The sequence below is a fragment of the Pholcus phalangioides genome, unplaced genomic scaffold (genome assembly GCF_987345545.1).
Source record: "Pholcus phalangioides strain wild (caught in Gottingen) unplaced genomic scaffold, Ppha-v1.0 ptg000024l_1, whole genome shotgun sequence".
In the NCBI taxonomy this organism is placed as follows: Eukaryota; Metazoa; Arthropoda; class Arachnida; order Araneae; family Pholcidae; genus Pholcus; species Pholcus phalangioides.
In genome coordinates this window covers 14,102,568-14,123,106 of record NW_028301616.1, presented here as the reverse complement: position 1 = coordinate 14,123,106, position 20,539 = coordinate 14,102,568, and the positions used below count along the sequence as shown (strand labels likewise).

Genomic DNA, 20,539 nt, shown 5'->3' with positions numbered 1-20,539 from the left:
TGAGTGACGTATAACTGCACTGGAGGGGGGGGGGGCGGCTTAAGTATTCTAAAACTGTGTCACATGCGACTTAGGGGATCTCTAAATATGCCACAGACCGCTTAAGTGTTTTGGAATTGTGCCGCGGGTCACTCAAGTGATCTGTAAATGTGTCGTTTAGTGCATTTTTACAAATTTAGGTTTGAGATGGCTTGCTACATCAGATAAGGTGACATTTGGCCCGCGGGCCATGGGTTGAGCATATACAGTATGGCTTAGAGATGGCGGCTCACAATGAATGTCTTGAAGGGAAATTGTGAGTTCTTAGCTTTCAAATGACATTAAAATTAACAGAAATGATTACAATAACATACAATGGTATTTACTTAAGAAATTTTAATTTTTTATTTAAATATTTTTCGCATTAAAAAATAAAAAATAAATTTTTGATCATCTTGGAGGGGGGGGGGGCACGAGATCTCCTACGGCCCCCTCGGGTACGTCTCTGATCCCAATATGCGTTAGGAAGTAGGTGACAGAGCTGACGAAATTTTGCTGACAAGGGAGGAAATCAAAAATCGCTAAAAATCCGCTGATTTTGAGCGGTCCCTAAATTCAATCATTCATGCCGGACCGGTTTCCTTGGCTCTCTATCGACAAAAATTTTAGCTAGTCCCCCCCACCCCCCCCCAAAAAAAAAAATCCCCCTTCGCGAGAATACATACATATAAATATATATATTTTTAGCAAGCCGCGTTCAAATGTACCGATTCCTTCAAATTTTCATGAATTTTTAAAATTTGTGGGACACCCTGTACAGCTCTATATTATTTTTTCATGGTACTTTCAACGAAAATTGGCAAATTTGCCAACATTTATCAACTTTGACAATATCCCGCATCTTTTTGTTTTTCGTTGAGATATGGTCAAAGAAATCATAATGTTGACTTCGTCCATGATGGTTGCCAAGGCAACCCTTCAAACAAGTCTGTGCTATAAAATTGAATCGAAATGTGATTTCCCCAATGTTTTTATTCTTCTCGTTCACTCCACCTTGATTAGTTTTTGCGGTTTCTTTTTGGTATCTCCGGGTTCTCCATCGAGTTTCAGAAGCGTTTCTTCGATTCCCACCAACGTAAATCATCAGCACAACACAACAGGGACGGAAATTATAACTCTCAGTAAGTCTTTCGTATAAAGATTTTATCGTTTCATTGACATTCGCGATTGAATTACAATGAAGTTTATCCAGAAAGTTTTATAATTTATGTACAAAACATAAATTAAACTTTCTGATAACTTCATTGCAAAAGGCTTCTTCAAGTATTGTTTTGGTACTTTGGTAGCGGTATAATTTATACTGCTTCTATACGCAGTTATGGTTTTTCCGCCTGTGGGGCTCTACACGAATTTTGCCGCCCCCCTTCTCCCATTCTAGTCTAATTTTCTCGAATTCCCACTCTGTTCTATAACTCGCTTGCCCCTCACTCCTGTGAGTATAAAGTCTACAGAGTCCCTGAAGTCACTTTTTTGGGCACTGTCATGCTCACTCACTCTCCAAGTCACTTTTTCAGTCATTCACATGCTTGCACACTGGTTTGGTCACTCGCATACTTGCACACGGTATAGGCCACTAATTTGGTTACTCACTGATGTGGTTCCTTGCTTCATAGGTCACTCTTTTGATCATTTACACATGCTCTTGGTCAGTGGTTTTCAACCTTTATTGACACTCACTGAGCTCTTTAAAGTATATAATTGCGGTGTTACGGGGGCTACGCTCCCCCCCCCACCTTTTTTTTAACTTTACTGATTTATTTTATTTTTCTCGAGTGGCCGTGGAGCCCCTAGGAAGTAGACTCACGGAGCCTCAAGTGACACCCTGAGCACCGGTTGAGAACCGCTTAGATCATTCACATGCTTTCACACTTTCTAGGTCACTCACTGACCTGGTCTCTCGCTCTGTTAGCCATTCTTTTGGTCATTCACATGCTTGCTCATGCTCTCAGTCACTCTTTGAAGGTCAGTCACTCTTCACTTACGAACTTGCAAACTTTCTAGGTCAGTTTTTTGGTCTCTCAGTGACCAAGTCCCCAGCTGTCTGGGCCGATGCGCGTTTGTCGAGAGTTATAAAAATTTTGCCACCCTTCTCCTATTATACACACTAATTTTCTTGGCCACTCATTCCTAAAATTTGCTGCCGCTAAGTTGCCGCCCTGGTCTATAGCCCGCTAAGCCCCCGTAAATATGGTTTTGTCTATATATAGTAGTGTCATTTAAGGGGGAATCATCATTATCCCCCATTAATCGTTATTAGTGGGGGGGGGGTTACACAAGAGGTCCCAGGAAGGGGAACTGGAGTCATAACATAGGCGTATTTGCAAGGAGTATTTCCCCTTCCTAAATTCAGCAACAACCCCTCCCTCGGCCAGAGGCGCTGACATGAAGAAAACATTGGAGGGTCTGAAAGTTGCTTGTTGTCCCGTATATACGGGACTCAAGCACGTACGCAGGAGGAGGAAAGTGCATTGCATTGTTTTTCAGAAATTATTGGAGGGGGGAGGGGCTAAGGCCCCCTACAAAATTTATTGGGGGGGGACTCAAATGGCATTAGGTCCTAGGTTCTGGTGCCTATGCCCCGGCTGAGACCTTTGTCGGGCCCTGTTCAGATTCTTCACGGTTCTTTCAATAGTGAATTTATAGTGTGAAAAAAAGGAAAAAATCGTCCGGGCTATCGGGCTTGAGCATTGTCTCGTACTGTATCTCTAGGAGGTGATGGCTTGAGCCATGTCAGCCCTCCCCATACTTCTGGGGGGAGGGCTTATACCATGAAGGGGCCCCAGTAGTATGGGGGGGGGGCTTATACCATGAAGGGGCCCCAGTAGTATGGGGGGGGGGCTGAGCTCAGGGTGGCAAATTCGAATATAAAAAAAGAAGGAAGGAGCGGTGGGAAATATATATTCATAGACTCCGAGTGAGAATATAAGGGCGCGGTAGCCCAGGTCGATAAGATACTCGCCTAAAATACCAAAGGATGTTTAGAGGTGTCGCGAGTTCGATACCCGGTTCGTCCTTGTCAGAAAACTTTCCTGACATAGGGTACCACAAAAACGGCGACATGACCGCAGAAAAAATTGCTACCACAGGGAGTCCCCCATCGAGGGGTTAGCGCACCAACCTCTCGATGAGTATAAAAAACAAGCCTGCCGTTCCGAATCGGATAAATTGTAGGTCCCGGTCTAATTATCCCTCGTGTGCAGAAAATGACCGTGGTGCGAGAAAAACTGATCAAATGAGAATATAACGAGCTGCTATGGTGTAGCAGTAGACCTTACCTCCCTCGATGCCTGTTCAAGGTAGTGGGGATGTGTCTTTGAGTAAGTGTCAATTGAAAATCCTGGTCTGTCATATCCGTCACATTTTGTATTAGAAGCCCCATAGGCTGAGATCTTTCGCGGGCCCCAAGCCAGATTTTTCACCTGCCCCTTCCACGGTGAATTTATAGCGTGGAAAAAGCAAGAATGATAAGAATAGTCCTCGGCTGGAGCCCTGTCGCCCTCCCCTTGTGGGGGCCATGTGCCCTATGGTAATAAATAGATCGGACTGTGTGTGGTCGGTGTGTATGTGAAAGTAAGTAAATAGAGAATTACCGTATAATTCAGTTTTTCTTCCCACACAGAATATGGTCAAACTCGGTTATAACGACATCGAAGATTCCTTGAAATTTTGTCGTTATAACCATGGTGTCATTACAACTGAGGTTAATGTTTTCACGATCATTTGTGACAAAAAATACAATCAGAGGCAATCGAATCCTTTCTATTTCTTTATGATTAGGGCGACCAATTTGATCGAGAAAAACAAGTTGGAACGACAAACATGCAATAAATCTTTTTTCTTCGACGTTAGATCAGTGGTTCTCAACCTGGAAGCCGCATGGGCCCTCTTGTGGTCCTGGGATATTCTAGGGAGCACGGAAAAAAAATCAGATGAAATGGGAGACACGACAAGTGCTGGAAGAGAGGGGAGCCACAGAGAAACGTGAAGAAATCAAGCTTTCAAGTAAAATATGTTGGAAAAATATCACTGCTTTCAGAATCCACAGAGCTGTCCGTAGCCATTTCATCCCATGAGCCTGTGAGCATGACCCGGGGTCTCTTCTCTCCTCCCCTCCTCCCCCCATGGTGGGATCCTACAGAATGAGATCTGGTACGATGATTTTCAAATGTAAATATGTAAGATGTCGTTTCCAACTAAGAACCTGATGTTTCAACAACCTTTCTGGGGGGGGTCCTTCACTTTTTTGGGAACCCATGAAATGCATAAAACACCCACAAGAAGGAAGCTCACTGATTTCTAGGGTAACCGCGGTTATTGTGTAGGTTCGTTGGACCGTCCCGTATTTTACACAGACCTAGTTTTTCCCTCATATACTTCTGTTCTTGGGAGTGATCATCATCACCCACCTCCTATATCCTCGCTCTTGGATGAGGGTGTGGGGGGGGGGGCACAATAAGAAAATATGTCGCAAGGCCATGGGCTGAAAAGGTTGAGAAACACTGCGCTAAATAATATATATCAACGTCGATAGATAGATATAGAACAACAGACGAACAAATGTTATCAGCTCTAACTTTACGAATTTCTTGGGAAAACGACATTGAAACGGAAACAAAAGTGACGACAAAATTTATCGTTATATCCGAGTTAGTTGCCTTTTCATCGACGTTATAAGTAAAGTTTCATCAACATCATCCTCTATTGGAATCAGTATGGATCACAGAGATTATCGACGTTATAACAGAGTTTTACTTTATCTCAAGACCGCAACGAGGGCCATATGACCCCCAGGGTTGCGAACTGCATTTCTTACTGTGAATAATAAAATTTGCGTTTTTTTGATTCACTGAACTAATTATAGATGAGTTTGACGTTTATTTATTTTTTAATTGAAATGATTTATTGGCCACGTTTCGTGATTGTTTTGAATTTATTTAGTTTTTCTCTCCAACCCCCCTGTAAAAAAAGGAGCCAAGGATATGTATTATTGCGACTCTGACCATTCAAGTAGCAGCAGCAGCAGCAGCGACGAAAATGATGACCTACCGCCACGCGTGGAAGAGCTTGCCATCGGAACACGAAGTCCAACACCGGTGACACCGGTTAGTATTCAACTAAACATTCGTTTTCACGGAGTTTTTCGGAATTAAAGGTGTAGAGTATCCCTTGCTTTACGCGGTTTCGCTATGAAGTGATTTTGAAAAGGTGATTTTAGAAATTGTAACACCTGCAAAATTTGGTTTGTAGTTTTAGTATTTCAATCCCACAAAATGGAGACTTACGAATTAGAAGTATTGAAATTGTCACATCATGGCATTTTTAAATGAAGATCTATTTTGCATATATTTCAGGTTTTTTTTAGTGCATGTTTCAGCGTTTTTTAGTGCATGTTTCAGCGTTTTTTAGTGCATGTTTCAGCGTTTTTTAGTGCATGTTTCAGCGTTTTTTAGTGCATGTTTCAGCGTTTTTTAGTGCATGTTTCAGCGTTTTTTAGTGCATGTTTCAGCGTTTTTTAGTGCATGTTTCAGCGTTTTTTAGTGCATGTTTCAGCGTTTTTTAGTGCATGTTTTGCCACTTTTTAGTGCATATCTTTTTACTTTTTAGTGCATATCTTTTTACTTTTTAGTGCATATCTTTTTACTTTTTTAGTGCATATCTTTTTACCTTTTAGTGCATATCTTTTTACTTTTTAGTGCATATCTTTTTACTTTTTAGTGCATATCTTTTTACTTTTTAGTGCATTTTTTGCCATTTTTTAGTGCATGTTTTACCACTTTTCAGTGCATATTTTGTTAGCGCATAGAATCCGGGCTCTTATAGTTACCAAAGCAGGCTCTTCATGAAGAAAAACATCCGTTCACTTGAATAAACCTGAAGACAGGGAAGTAAAAAGTATTGTAACTAAATTTATTCGAATGGCCTGAATTGATAAGATTTATTTATAGCTTTTAATAATTCAATTCATTAAAAAAATTTATTTCGCTACTGGAAGTGGCTACACGTGCCCGATTCGGGCATGCAAAAAAATTTAAAACTTTTCTTTTTTACTGTTACTTTTACTGTTATGGTGGTCTAAGTGATATCTCGTGAGTATTTTTTGTAGACTCGTGCGTTCAGGCGGCCCTGAATGAACAAGCCCGTGGACGGCTCATGAAACCACTATTGTCTTCTGGGTTTCTCGGCAAATTTTTTGCGAATCACACACACACACACACACACACACACACACACACACACACACACACACACACACACACACACACACACACACACACACACACACACACACACACACACACACACACACACACACACACACACACACACACACACAGTTGGGACCTCTATTATCTCTATTTTCATTTTCCGACTTCAACGTCTTGACTTTTCATGACTTCTCTGCCTTCATCGGTAGTTACCGATCACGCTCTGTTCTTGTTCGTTTAGGATGGTGTAAGGCATTCGCCGAGCCCAATAGCGTTCGTCGAGGGCGAACGGCCACAGCTGAAAGATCTGCCTATGCACTCGGTAAGGACCGGAGAGTCCGAATGCCCGATTATGCCCGGAGACCAGGACCAGCAGATCAAGAGAGACAACGACGATGGCAAGGGAGCCGGTGACGACAACGTCGTGAAAGACCAGGTCGGGGACCACGAGGAAGGAACGTGCCGCGAACAAGATTCACTCCCGGTAAGAAGTAGGCCTACGCAATTTTTATACCTAAATGCCTACCGCTTCAAAATTACTGATAGAAAATATGACGCAAATGCCCTTTATTTAATTCTCGGATAACTTTCGTAATAATTTAAGTTTAGACGTACAGTTTAGACATGACCATTTGACATTGAGAATCAGATGCTTGAGAAACTGTGGCATAAGAGTGGTTCTCAGTCCCGACATACAGAAACCGTGTCCCAGGGAGTTCGCGTTATTCAGGGGGGTATGTGAAAAATATTCATATATGGCAGAAAAACAAACTAAAGTAATGAAGTATGTATCCGCCTCTCTCACAGTCAAGTGGCTAGCACAAATGTATTCGGCTGTGCAGGTTGGTTTGAATTCCGGCTGGGATATAACTATCTATCTAGCAGTTCAGAACCGATTCATAGGTCCACGGCCAGGGCCGTCTTAACAGCACCATGGGATCCCGGGCCAAGAGATGTCCTGAGGACCCTTCCTTGCTCTAAGTACCCATCAATCGATTTCCATAATCATTCATTAAGATAGGGGGTGAACATAGTGCGTCCATATTTCCGATTCCGGAAACCCGATTGGTTAAAAACCCGAATTTCAAGTTTTTTTTAGCTTGAAATTCGAGTTTTTAACCAATCTGTGACGACGAGGGATTCAGGAATCGGAAATACGGACGCATTATATTCACACTCTTACTCTCGATAATCGGAGTACCAAATCTCATTATTACGAGGCCCCTGGATGCACTTGAAGTTCCCCCCCCCCGAGGCATGTACGGTAGGGTCCATACGTTAAGACACCCCATGGTACAAAGCCCAGGTAGCGAAAGATGACTGGGGTGTCTTTTGTCACAAGGACGACAGTGACACAACATTTTTGACACTGAATTTTACTAAGAAATCAATATGGGGGGAAACGTTAGAAATTCTGGCCTACGGATTCACTTCAACACATGATGGACCTTGGTTGATAAAAAGCTATGATATAAGTCAAAGAAAAAAAGAATAAATACAGTGAAACCTCGCTAGAACGGCACTCGATAAACAATAAATTTCTCTACAACGATATTTCACCAAGACTTGCTTAGAAATGGCTATAGTCTAATGTTAAATAAACACCTCTCGTTATAACGGTAATTCCTCTACAACGATATTTTTTCTTTGTCCCCAAAGTATCGTTGTATCGAGATTTGGGCCACCGGTGTCCGGTCAGTCTCAGGATAGCGTGTGGTACTATTACTACTACTACTACTAGGGATACTACTACTACTACTACTACTTCTATCACTGTTACTTGGCTTGTCACCTTGAGTGGGGGTGGATTACCAGGTCTGTGCCCGATGATCCGCCATAAGGGGAGGGAGTCGTTTCCTTCCTTCTTTTGGTAGTGCTATGTTCTACCGTTTAGCTGCACCTAGGGGGGGGGGTTACCTAGATGTGAGCTCTCGAGGTGTCCCGAGTGCTGGCATGACCTGAAAGTGGGCTCTCCAGGTCACCACTGCGGCACAGACAACGTACAACGGATGTACAGGTCACTGCATACCTTTTGCACACAAGAAAGTATCCCGGAGGATCACATGACAGACCATCTGACCTAGTGTCTTGTTTTGGGGGGGGGGCGGCCGTGAGAGCTTTCGGTGGGGTGCATCTCTGGGAATGGAGAGGATCAATCCGGGTTACTCAGCTCCTACAGCCCAGGAGGCGATGTAAAACATCGTTGACCCAAAGATGGATGAGGTGAGTCGTGTTAAATCGACGGAGAGGAAACCAGAGTGGATTGATGAGCATTACATCTATCAGGTCGGTCGGTATGGGGTTCGCGCAAGGGACAGAGCGGAGCCATGTGTTTGGTGTATTGAGGGGTATTTGAAGCCAGAACGTTTGGAAACCACTGATTCAACATCTTAACATATTTACATCGAGTTCATAGTTACGTCTTTGTTAAGCCCAGTTCCACATCAGCAGAATTCCGCAGCGCAGAAACCAGTTTTGTGGTGTGGCTACTCAAAATCTACCATTTAAATCACCCGCGCTGTGCTAGCCACACCTCATAGCCGGTTTTCACGCAGAATGCGACGTTCTGCTGGTGCATGGGCGGAGATACGGGGAAAGGGCGCGAGGGCATTGCCCCTTCCCAGTGTCAAAGGTTGAGCCGACTGATCTAATTTATTTGCGTATATATTAATTGACATCATCCTCACCACGCCGCCTCCCCCCCCCCCTCCCGCCATCTCGAAAAAGGATAAAGTGCAAACGCAATATGATCTCACACCTTGATTAATATAACCGATAAATCCGGTTAAGAAACAATTATTTTTGTTCTTTTTCACATGAACTTTCTTACCTGATGTCCATTGTTTCACTTCGACATTCCAGTCCCTCGCAGATGCGAAGTTTTTCCTCCTCATGTACGTCAAAATGGAATTTTGCTTCTTTTACCTGCAATGTTCAAATTTGTTAATGATGTCGCTGTGGATATGACTAATCGATTCATAATATATAGCGAGTTCAATTTAAAAAGCTCTGTCCACAAGAAAAGCATTATCGGAGTGAAAGTTCATATAGGGGGAAGAAAAGAAAAATACATACCCTGGCTATATACACTGTACATGTTGGAAATGACGTCTCAATGGCATCATGTATTTCTATTATTCCACTCGTTTTTGTTTTTTTTTGTAGTTTGTTGTATTTGCGTTTTTTTTATTTTTTCTTCTCTTGTCCATCTCTGTAATTGGGCAATCCTTGCCTATTGAGACGTGAATAAATGAATAAATAAAATCGCCTATGCTCACACTTTTAACCATATTCCCCCTACCCTTGATACAGTATTGTGGTGTCTTTTCTCTAGAAACTCTGTGTTCGGTCATTTCAATGTCTTTTCTCTGGATAGGGTTCGGTCACTTCAGTGCCAAACTCTGGACAGCAATATGTCTTCGGAGATGATGATGTTCTTCTTAGTTAAATTTTTTAAATTCAGCAGTTTTGGCCAGATACATGATCAATAAGATAAAACCCATGCGTTCGTCTGTGTGATGAACACATAATAAGTTTGGACTATCCAGTCGACACTCGTTATAACGACCTCACCCCTTCTCCATTCGAAAACGGACGTTATATTGCTTGGTCGTTATATCGAAAGGACACATTACAGTCGTTATGTGAAAGAATTTGGGACTTATCCCAGCGATCGTTGCACTGGAAGGGTAGCTATGACGGGGGGGGGGGCGGTCATTATACTAGCAACAATTGTGCATCCCATTGTTATATAACCCGTATAACATAATATAATTCATTAACAAATGAATTATATTATGTTATACGGGTTATACAGAAAAAAATTCACAGTTAGATATTCGTCAATAGTGGGTTGTCAGTGTTGTGAGAGAGAGAAATTTTTGATTGAATGCACTGTACAACGTAATCTGCGACTAAACTAAAGGAAGGCGATTTTGCTTTTCATTATCAAAGTACTATTCATTTACTTACGCATCATTGGATGATGCGCAATATGACCAATATGTTCCAAGGTTGGTCATGGGCGAGTAGTGAGGCCGAGGCTCTATCACACGAGGTGATTTCAGTACATTGCCCCATGGGAACTCGGGTGTCTCTGAAGATTTATCGGATATAAAAATTATATCGCCGGCCATAACTGTCAGCAAATACGAGTTTTTATACGTGGGCAGGCGTAATTGTTCAGATCGCCAGTGAGTTACGGCTATTGTAATCAAATCAAAATGAAACGTGCCAAATTAAAACCAATCACGTGCATAAAATCAGCAGCAGCAAATCAATAGAAATCAACAAATAGTTAATAATCCAAGCTCATATTGTCGTAAAACAGGTGTTCTTGATAATATACATAATATTGATTTCCACTCACGCAGTCATATTTTTCGCACAAGTACTGACGTAGAGCGGATAGTCTTAAGATTAGTGTGGCCGCTCCACTATAGGCAACGATCGTCAAATGTTGCTGGAAGGTATTGGAAATCCTGGTCGAACAGAACGGTCAGGACCTTCCAGCCCCGACCCCAAGTCAAAGGAGCCACCCATCTTCCAATCGGTCTGGCCGCACATTGATCAAATAACACGAACAGTCACAACACAGAGATTGTTCCAGAAGCAAATATTCCCAAAGGAACATTGAGCCAAGCCGTGCTTATATATTATTTATTACTATATTTGCTATATAGTAAGAGCTGTCTCATCCCTTTAAAGTTGCTCTTGCCGCCTTAGCTCAGTGGACATGGTCTCGGATCAGGTGTTAGACGTGACGGCTTTTGCACTTTTTAGCTAAAGCGACTTTGAAATACCAGCGTAGCCAATGACAACTAATCTGATCTGTCAGGGTGACGACGTCAGATGGTAATGACTGTGGCACGTCATGAGGCAGCCCTTATTATATTTGGTTTTGTGAGGGAAGGGGGGGGGGTGGTAAACATTGGAAACAAATACTTGCGAATTAATATCAAACCAGACTGGACATGGGTGCAGGTACTCCTCACGAGCAACAGGTTGAAGATGCGAGAGTGCTCCCGGCAGGTTAAAAAAATTCACACATCATAGTGTGACGAAACGCAAATCATATACATTTTTTCTACAGAAATGTATGAGTGTAAAAAAATTGATGTTCGTACAAAAAAGTTGAAGCATTTTTGCTATTTTAGGATGTCACCGGAATGTCTTTGGAAAGCGGTTTCTTGAAAGAGTCCCCGAAGGATAGGAGGAAGATGGATTCTGGAGCTTTGGGCAGTCAGGACAACGATCTGCCGGCTTCTTCCAGCCATTTCCGTGAAAAGCCATGTCCGAGACCCGTTCAGGTTGGTGTTAATCTCAATGTCCGTCCTTTAATTAATTCTTATTATTAATTAATTCTTTTTTTTTTTGTATAGGAAATAAGTTTTTTTTTTGTTTTTTTTTAAGGGAAAATAGGTTGATGCAATACGGGCGCACCATTGTATTACCTATGTATAGGTTGGTCTGTGAAGAATGCTAAAGTAAATTAAAATATCAAGTTATAGGGGGATTCTTAACCGGGGGGGGGGGGCTCCTTAAAAGACTTCAGAGGTCCGTGAGAAAACAACTCCTTATTTCACTAACTAACCGAACGTTCTCTCTTCCGTTCATCGCAACTCATTTAAGATTTGTGACCTCACAGGGTAGGATTGCGGAGGATTTGAGCCCAACTTACTCTCCTCGAGATCAAATGAATACAAGCATCAGTGGCCAGAAGAATCCTATCCAGCACCAGATCCGAGCTCGAGCCAAGTTTGCCAACCCCCCGGGGAAGGAGCATCTCCAAGCGCGGATTCAGAGTGATCCAGGAGACTAATTGTGTGTAGGTTCATAGAATCATCCCGTATATATATGAAATTTTTTACACTTTGTCACAAAGCTCTTGGGAGTGGCTATCGCCTTTCCCGCGGATCCACGCCTAGCCATCCAACACCCGTCCAAATAGACATCACACACTTTCAACTCACCAGTTGTCATGGGCCTGGAAAATATTCCATATATCTTACTATGGCATGGGGTGGAGAATTCCGTGGAACACAAAAGGTTAAAAGCCCTGCAATAAGTGCTTTGGTTACGTGGGGTTACTGGTCACGACCAACTGCACCACAGCAGTCGCACTGTGGTGGTCGAGTGGTCATAGTGACGAACTCGAAGACCCGAAACCAACCATGACCCCCCCCCACTCTGCCTCCACAGGGGATATTAGCTGGTCACCAAGAGGGTTAGGGCCATGGTGGAACAGGGGATGCAACGTCTGGAGCACTAAAAGCACCGAAAAACCCCACCAGCGGGCAAGAACACACACAGTGGAGCCGAGTAAATGGCTAATATCCCTAGCGGGACAGAGCCAGGTCCCTGCCTGGTAAGAAGAAGAAGAAGTGGTGGTCGACTGAAATTGATTTCCTGTGATTCCCAACTTCGAAGCGTGCATGCGAGCCAATTTCCCCGTTTAAAAGATCTTGCCACAGAACAACAAGCCTACAACGATACATTTAATCAATCATTACACTTCATCCCATAGTTAGGAAAACTGAAGGCAGAGATGGCCTCTCACACTGCACATAACAAGCATTACACAGAAACAAAAACGTCAGGTTCACAACACGTACATGCACATTCCAACATGTACCAATTCGTTAGAAGTTCCGCAAAGGAATATGGACGAGGGGTGCATGTGTGGTTTAGCGGCGTCACACCTGTCTGTTCTAACTTCGTGACGCGAAAATCCACACACGCCATTGCTTGAAGTTTTTGTCTAACAGAGTACGTAATATCCTATAGATAGATTTTCACGTACTTTTATGACGCATTCTTTAAACCTCTACTGAGAAGTGTTAATGTGAAGTGAACATTTTTTCTTTTCATATGAATTCCAGGAAGGTATCATGATCAAGGGAAGCTTGAACTCTAGCTACGATGATGATGACGACTACGACGACGATTCTGGACCGAACCACGAATACACTCGCAGAGATGATGGGGTCGGACACACCGCTGCGTGTCATAGCTACGGGTCCATTCAGCTGCCGGTTCGTACGCCCTACAATCTGAAATTTTGACCCCCATGACTTACGTTCCCCCCCCCCCTTCCCCCAATGTAGACATTATAAATCAACGGTGTTTAACCTTTAAGAGAGTGTGGGGGACATTTCATTGATTCGACCACGTATCACACGGGCCACTAAATTAAGTGATCTGGAACTTGCGCCGCAGGTCACTCAAGTGATCTCTCTGCAAAGTTTCTCTCGATCTCTTTCTCTTAAACCGAGTGGTCTGTAAAAGTTGCCGCGGGTCATTCAGCTCATCTGAAACTGTGGCGCGAGTCACTTAAGTGATTTGTAAATGCGCCACGGGGCACTTGAATGGTCTGGAATTGTGCCGCGAGCCACTTAAGTGCTCTATAACTGTGTTCGCGGTTACCTTTTAATATGCCGCGGACATTTAACAAATCTGTACCTGTGGCGCAGGTCACTTAAGCGATCTATAAATGTGCCGCGGGTAACTTGAATGATCTATAAATATGTCCAGGGTCAGTCAAGTAATCTGGCTATGTGCGGCAGGCCACCTAAATGATGTGAAACTGTACCGCTGGAGGTGAGCTAGCTGGAAATATGCCGCCGCCGCCAACCAATTAAGTGATCAATAAACGTGCCGCGGGCCGCTCAGGTGATTCGGGGATGTGTTATGAGCCACTAAAGTAATATGGAACTCAAGCACGGGTCACTTAAGCGATCTGCAAATGTCCCGCTTAGTTCATTTTCACAAAATCACGTTTGAGGTCGTGGACCCACATCAAAGTGGCTCCAAGGGCCACATTTGGCCCACGCATGCATGTTATAAATCATAGGATTATTCAAAATGCGACAAACTACACAGTCCTATGTGGTCTCACACGCATTTACCATTACTTCCAACGTGTTTCCCATTCGCGAAATTTCGTTTCCAAGTCCGTCCCGAGTTCGGAAAAAACGAGCTCCAACTGTACTAAAATCGTAAATTTGAGAATATTTTCTTGGAAATGAATGTATTTTTGAGTGTTTATAAGAGAATTTTTTTCCGTGTGTGTGTTGGTGGATCATTTCAGGATGTCAATAGCATCGAAGGGAGCAGCTATCCCACGCTGTACGAGCCACGGCCGCCTATCGCTAAACACAGGGGCCGCCACTCGATGCCCACTCCCAGCAAGCGAATTCACAACGGGTAATTTTTATGCGTATTTCTCTTGTAGGTTTTTCATTCTAACTGTGTGATTCGCGAGCCATGTTTAAATCCACCAAAGACAAAATATTTTCAAGGCATACAAGGGTTACTTGCATCTAATCTAATGTAACTTTTAATATACTCTCGCAACTAGAGGCACATTGTGTACATGGCTTTAAGTTTTACAGGTCACCAGCATCGCATCAAAATTATTGGCGGTGATACCGCTGCTTAGTCTGTTGATACTACGGTCAGTGCTTGAAGAATAGGGTTGTCAGATTCGAAAACTTAGAAGGGGGGGGGGGGAACGGCTCGCCTTTGCGCCTCGAAGTTAGGAACTACAGAAAACAGCTATTCTTCCCCGGTCTGGGGGTATTTAGCCAGGGCTTGTTTCTAGCATGAGCAAACAGGACGCGTGCCCGGGGGCCTACAAATTTTCAGCGCTCTAAAATTGACTGCCTTTTGTATTTTAGGAACAGCCCATATACCTCCTTCCCCCTGCGTTCACTTCTGCCTCAAAGAAGACTGCCCAAAAATTCATCTTTGCCCGAGGCCCGAACTTATGATGAATAGGCCCTGTAGTATTAAATATGCCTGTTCTTATTGCGAGCTCTTGTTGGTGATCACTGAAACACACAAGAATGCCCAATGAATGCTTATGCCCAATTTTGTACTCAAGAGGTTATTTTTATCGACATGTACTCAGCTCAACACTGATTTTGTTCTCAAAGACATTTCAGTGATTTTAGGGTATATTCGAAGGGCTGCTGATTCTGAATCTGGCCTTGGTTTGGGAAAATTAAATTCCAATAATAATACTATAAGCAGCATACAAATCACGTTGAAACTGTGCGATATAAAAAAAATACAGCAAATCAGGGGCCATTCAAGTATTACGTAAGCAGATTTTCAGCCATTTTTGATCGCCCCCCCCCCTTCCGTCAGCAGCTTAGAATATTTCATATCTTCAAAAAGGGGTGGTTGATGACGTAAGCAACCTTCAAACCCCCCCCCTCCCCCTTTGTCGTTAAAAATCAGTAGCCTTCCCCCCCCCCTCGCTGACGTAATACTTGAATGACCCCCTCATTGGCAAATCATCATTATTACAGCGATTTTATAGTCATATTTTGGGCTCTGATTCCGAATCTAGCATTGATTTTCCGAATCGGCTCTAGTTTTTTGGGATAACGCATACTCTCAATAACGTGATTTGTATGGTGTTCATATTCTGCCATTGAGAAATTTAATTTTCACTTTATCTCACAAACTAGAGCCAATCTAACAAAACCGGTGCCAGATTCGGAAAATTATCGCCCCTAAAATCACTTAAATACGTTTTCCAATGATGTAATATTTGGGAACTTTTTCCTATATACGTGTAATGCATTGTTTTGCTAATAATTAAAATTAGAGGTAAATTCATTTCCACCATTTTACACGCGCCGTTTCTTTTTGCAGCTTCGTCACCGGGCGCCGTTTGCTTGATGATGAGGACGTTTCGAGTTTTTCGGAGTGTGGTTTGAGATTCAAGCACCAAGCTTTGAGCACCGCGTGCGAAATTTCCGAGCTCAAGGACGAACTGAGAAAGTAAAGGTTTCTTCCGACATAAATATCTTTCTCCGCATGATGAGACAGTAAATTTCTCTTCGATCACGTGTTCAATATAGACGAAGGTTTTTTTTAACAACCGGCTATTTGCGAAGATGGATTTTTTGGAAAAGAGAAAAAAACTTTCGTATAGATAGCGGAGTGACGTCATCCTTTCATAAGTCGACATCTGGTGGCAGCGTCAGTAGTTGTGAGCTCACGTGCCCGAGTGGCATGGTGGTAAGATGCTCGTCTACCATCGTGATGGTTGTTGTCAGGGTCCCGGGTTCGAACCCAAAGGGGAGGATATAGATAAGATATTTTCCCTAACGGACTCGAGGTGACCACCGATAGACAGCGCCTTCACTTCCAACCGATCTCACTAATGGCAGTAAATAGCGATATGTCCAGAGTTGGTGGAGTAGTTGTGAGCTTGGCCTGAGTCAGGTCACTGCTTTAGAACAGTTTCCCAATCTTTTTTATTCCCCCATCGCCTCCCAACGCAATCATTTAACCCATAAAATTCTATGTTATACCCGCATCTTCTATCGCCCCCAGGGGGGCATTAACGCCCGCGTTGGGAATCACTGCTTTAGAAGGTGTTGGTCAGGTACGGCCGTCCATGTATAGGCCTTTTCAGTGCACAAGAGCTCCAAGCAAAGATTACGAGATTCGTTGCCTTTGTGGTGTAGTGGTTAGTGCGCGTTCACCCGGACGTGGGTTCGATTCTCCCCGCAAAGGCAGTTGAATTTTTCTCCTCCTTCCAAACAATTCCTCTTCGCAACAGCCAGTTGTTAAAAATCTTCGTGCGGAGAGTGACGTCATCCTTCCATGTTCTATGGAGTAGAAAAATTCTTTCTGTAGTTGAAAAAATGCAGTATTTCTGCCGCTCGTGAGCCAGATACTCGTGTTCATAGGGTGACCATACGACCTGCATTTTATGAGCCATACTCCGTGATTTTTCCGTCCCAACTTTTATTCAAAATGTCCCGCCTTTTTTTTTTTTCAACGAGGCTTGCTCAGTTTTTTGAAATCATGAGTTACGATTATTTCCATGAATTATAGATTCTATTATGATAATTATGACTATCTCATAATCAATTATAGTCGTATATTTCATATTTGTCAAATGTCTACGTGCTTTAAAAGTGAATTGCATTTTTCAACCCATTGCAACTTTAGCGAATTTCAGCGATAGTTGGCATCTTTACTAGCCGTTAAATTTTTTTTTACTGTAATTGGCAACAACTTTATTTTGCCTTTGAAAATTTTTTCAGGATGTAATTGGCAACTGTAATTTGCACTTGGCAACTTTTTTTTTGTTGCAGTAATTGGAATTGTACCGTATGAACCCTAATTCCCCTTGTTTTATGAAAGAAATATGGTGATGTGCTAAGCATTTTTTTCGTGTTGTGTGCACTAATAATTTTCTACCGGAACCGCCCTGGGTTCACAACATGTGGCCCTTGGCGGGCCACAGGTTGTGAACCCCTGGTATCCACCTCCACCAAAATCATTGCCATTACCATTTCATTCATCACGTCAATGACAGTGCAACGTTTATCAAGATTATTATCATGTGGACCTGGGCATTATTCAGTGTTCTTGGAATGTTATTTAGTATAATCACGTCACGTCTATAATTTTTTACCTTAACATGTATGAAATCTGGAAAGATTTGAGAGTATTATGTTACTGCCAAAGAACTAAATTAACCAATTTGCGACCGGGCCGGCAACTTCGCGAATTGGCAAATTTCGTTAAATATTGACCCGGTTAAAGTCTGAAATTCGGGCATTAGCCGGCCAGTTCGCAAAGCGGCCGGTGATCCCTGATCAAAGTCCGATAACAAAAGACATGATTCGGGATCATCATCAAATTGGCGTATTTGTTCGTGATAATTATGTCCACGCTAGTTAGGGCAACCCATCAAACCACAGTCACGATGCGGTAATTATTTTTTTTCTCCAAAATTTGGCAGAAGAAAAACCTACATGTGCGTGTGTTTACGTAGTTATTTTTATAGTTTTTCCTCTCAAATTTCACTTTTTTCTCTCTCTCTCTCGTGACATAGAGCTATTCCAATACAGCTGCTATATATAGACATTTATCACCCGTTGGCGATTAAAGGGAAAAGATTTGGCCCCTACCGGGCCGTCTTACATCAGCACATCGAGCTTTGGCCAGAGATCTCCGGCCAAAGTCCGAATCGTTCCTGCAATTCGGACTTTGGCCAATTCGCAAATTGGCCGGACTTTGACAGTAACGCTATAAATATATCGTGGTATATTCAAATACTAGCCTTTTTTCTGCAGTTTTGTTTCATTTATTTTATGTTTTCAGTTATTATTATTATTATTTAAGCTTCTTATAGTATCATTAGCACATTTTTTGCACATAATTTTTTTGTTTTTGCCCATTTTTCGCACTTATTTCGACAGAATTTCGCACTCAATCCGGCCGAATAATGAATGGGGTGGAGGCGGTTGCTGCAGATTCCTTTGTTTGGCGCCTCTGTTTATGGTCATAGCCGTCTTCGCCATGTCTCAAGATTCCACCAAGAAGTTTCTGACGTGAGCATTATACTGATAGCACGTGCTGAGAGTGCGTGGTCTTTTTCGTAAATATTTTTAAAGGCATTTTTTAAATCGGGGGTTCTTAACATGTGTCGTGCGCGACCGAAACCTGGGTCATGGAGGCTTCCGAGATGGGTCGATTCGAATCCAGTAATAACAGCCAGGAATTCTCGAGCCATCTACTTTACCGCACACACAAACTCCAGTCATATGGTAATTTCCAACTAATGGAGTTGGGTGGGAAATAAAGGCGAGACATCTATCGGTGGTCGCCCCAGGTTCGATAAGTAAAGAACTTTTCTGATGTTCTTTTGGTTGGATTCGAACCCATGGACCTTAACGGCAACCTTCATAATGGAAGACGAGCATCTTACCACTGCGTCGCTGGAGCGCTCAAAAGTTTGCGTCTGCCCGGAGGGGAATCGAACCCAGTCTCCCTCGTGACAGGCGGGGATACCACTATATTGCCGAGGATTCTTGATTCATAGGCGACGGCCCAAACTTGATTCATAGGCGACGGCCCAAACTTGATTCATAGGCGACGGCCCAAACTTGATTCATAGGGGTTTTCCCGAGAAGTGTCATCACAAATCCACTAGCAGCCAAGAATTGTTAAGCTATGGCTTATGGACCCAAACGTAATTCGCAGGGGCTTCCAAGCAATGGTCACGTCCCAAACTTGATTCACGAGAGCTTCCGAGACGGCTGGTACAAATCCGCTTATAAATAGGGGTTCTTGAGCTATGGGTCAAGATCCAAACTTGATTCGGGGGAACTTTCAAGATAGGTCATAAAAGTACTGTACACCCAAGCTGAGTTGGCCTCTAACTACGTCACGATGGACGATTCCATTTGTCTTCTTTCGGTGAAAAGGTCGCAGGGAAAAGGAGCAGGTTGGCATTTTCCGTTGGCGTCTCTTGCGCTATTTTAGCAAGTTTTTATTTTTCCCCTCCTTGGAAAATGTGTCCTCCCTAAACGCGTCAAGATCAGAGGCTAACCCAGTATACGTATACAATACCATTAAAGCCAGGAATTCTTGAGTTATGTTTCACGACACAAATTTGATTCGCAGGGGCTTCCGAAATGAGTCGTTCAAATCCACTTACAGCCAAGAATTTTTGAGGTATAAGTAGGGTCAAAACCAAAATTTGGTTCGGAGGAGCTTCCGAGATGGGTCATACCAATCCACTTACAACCATTAATTCTTAAGCTACGGGTTAAGATCAAAACTTGATTTACGGGAACTTCCGAGATAGGTCATGTAATCCACTTACAGCCAGGAAACTTTGAGGTATCTCAAGACCCAAATTTGATTCGCAGGAGTTTCCTAGATGAGTTGCACAAATCCATTTACACAGTCCTGTTGTAAATTAACTTATTGCGTCACTCTTTGCACTAATTTCGAAGAAACCAGAAAGTTTTATGGGTCGTGTCTCTGAAATAGGTAAAGGGTCTCTGTTTCAAGTGACTGCGAGCCATTCTAGGCATCTTAATGAAATTCCGGTGTCTCGCCTAGGAACTACAACAAACTGGAGTCGCTGAAGCGGGAACACGAAGCCTCGAGGTTGAGGCACGAGGAGCAGCTGAGGGAATTGAACGAGCTGGTGATCACCTTACGAGCGAAACTAAATGAAGAGTCCAGTCGCAACGAGCAGCTCAAGACGAGGTTCCGGAAGTTGAACGGTATATTGGAAACAGAGGGTCCTCGCCTCAGATCGGGTGCCGAAGACGGTCCCTGGGAGAAAATTCAAAGCGAGGAGAGAGAGGTTCTGGACCAGATCGCTGAGATCAGTGAGTTATTCTGAATTTTTAGCCACTCCCCCCCCCCTTTTTTTGAGAATGCAGACCTATTCCTAACACATGTACCACTAGATATTGACCTCTGGTTATGACTGTAAATAAAATATATCATATACATATATATGA

The 20,539-nt window shown here is 43.0% G+C and overlaps 1 protein-coding gene and 1 pseudogene across 2 annotated transcripts in view; one reads left to right on the top strand and one right to left on the bottom strand.

Annotated features, from left to right (window-relative positions):
• The window catches only part of LOC149068785 (putative polypeptide N-acetylgalactosaminyltransferase 9 pseudogene), an 89,681-nt pseudogene that overhangs the window by 33,053 nt on the left and 36,089 nt on the right, over positions 1 to 20,539 (bottom strand). The gene's annotated exons all lie outside the window — the stretch shown is intronic.
• On the top strand, positions 961 to 20,418 carry LOC149068789 (uncharacterized). Its single transcript, XM_089251221.1, has 8 exons — positions 961 to 1,160; positions 5,008 to 5,141; positions 6,487 to 6,729; positions 11,402 to 11,554; positions 13,127 to 13,279; positions 14,335 to 14,450; positions 15,909 to 16,037; positions 20,130 to 20,418. The coding sequence occupies exons 2-8, from the start codon at positions 5,019 to 5,021 to the stop codon at positions 20,416 to 20,418; spliced, it is 1,206 nt and encodes a 401-aa protein (XP_089107347.1). The 5' UTR covers positions 961 to 1,160; positions 5,008 to 5,018.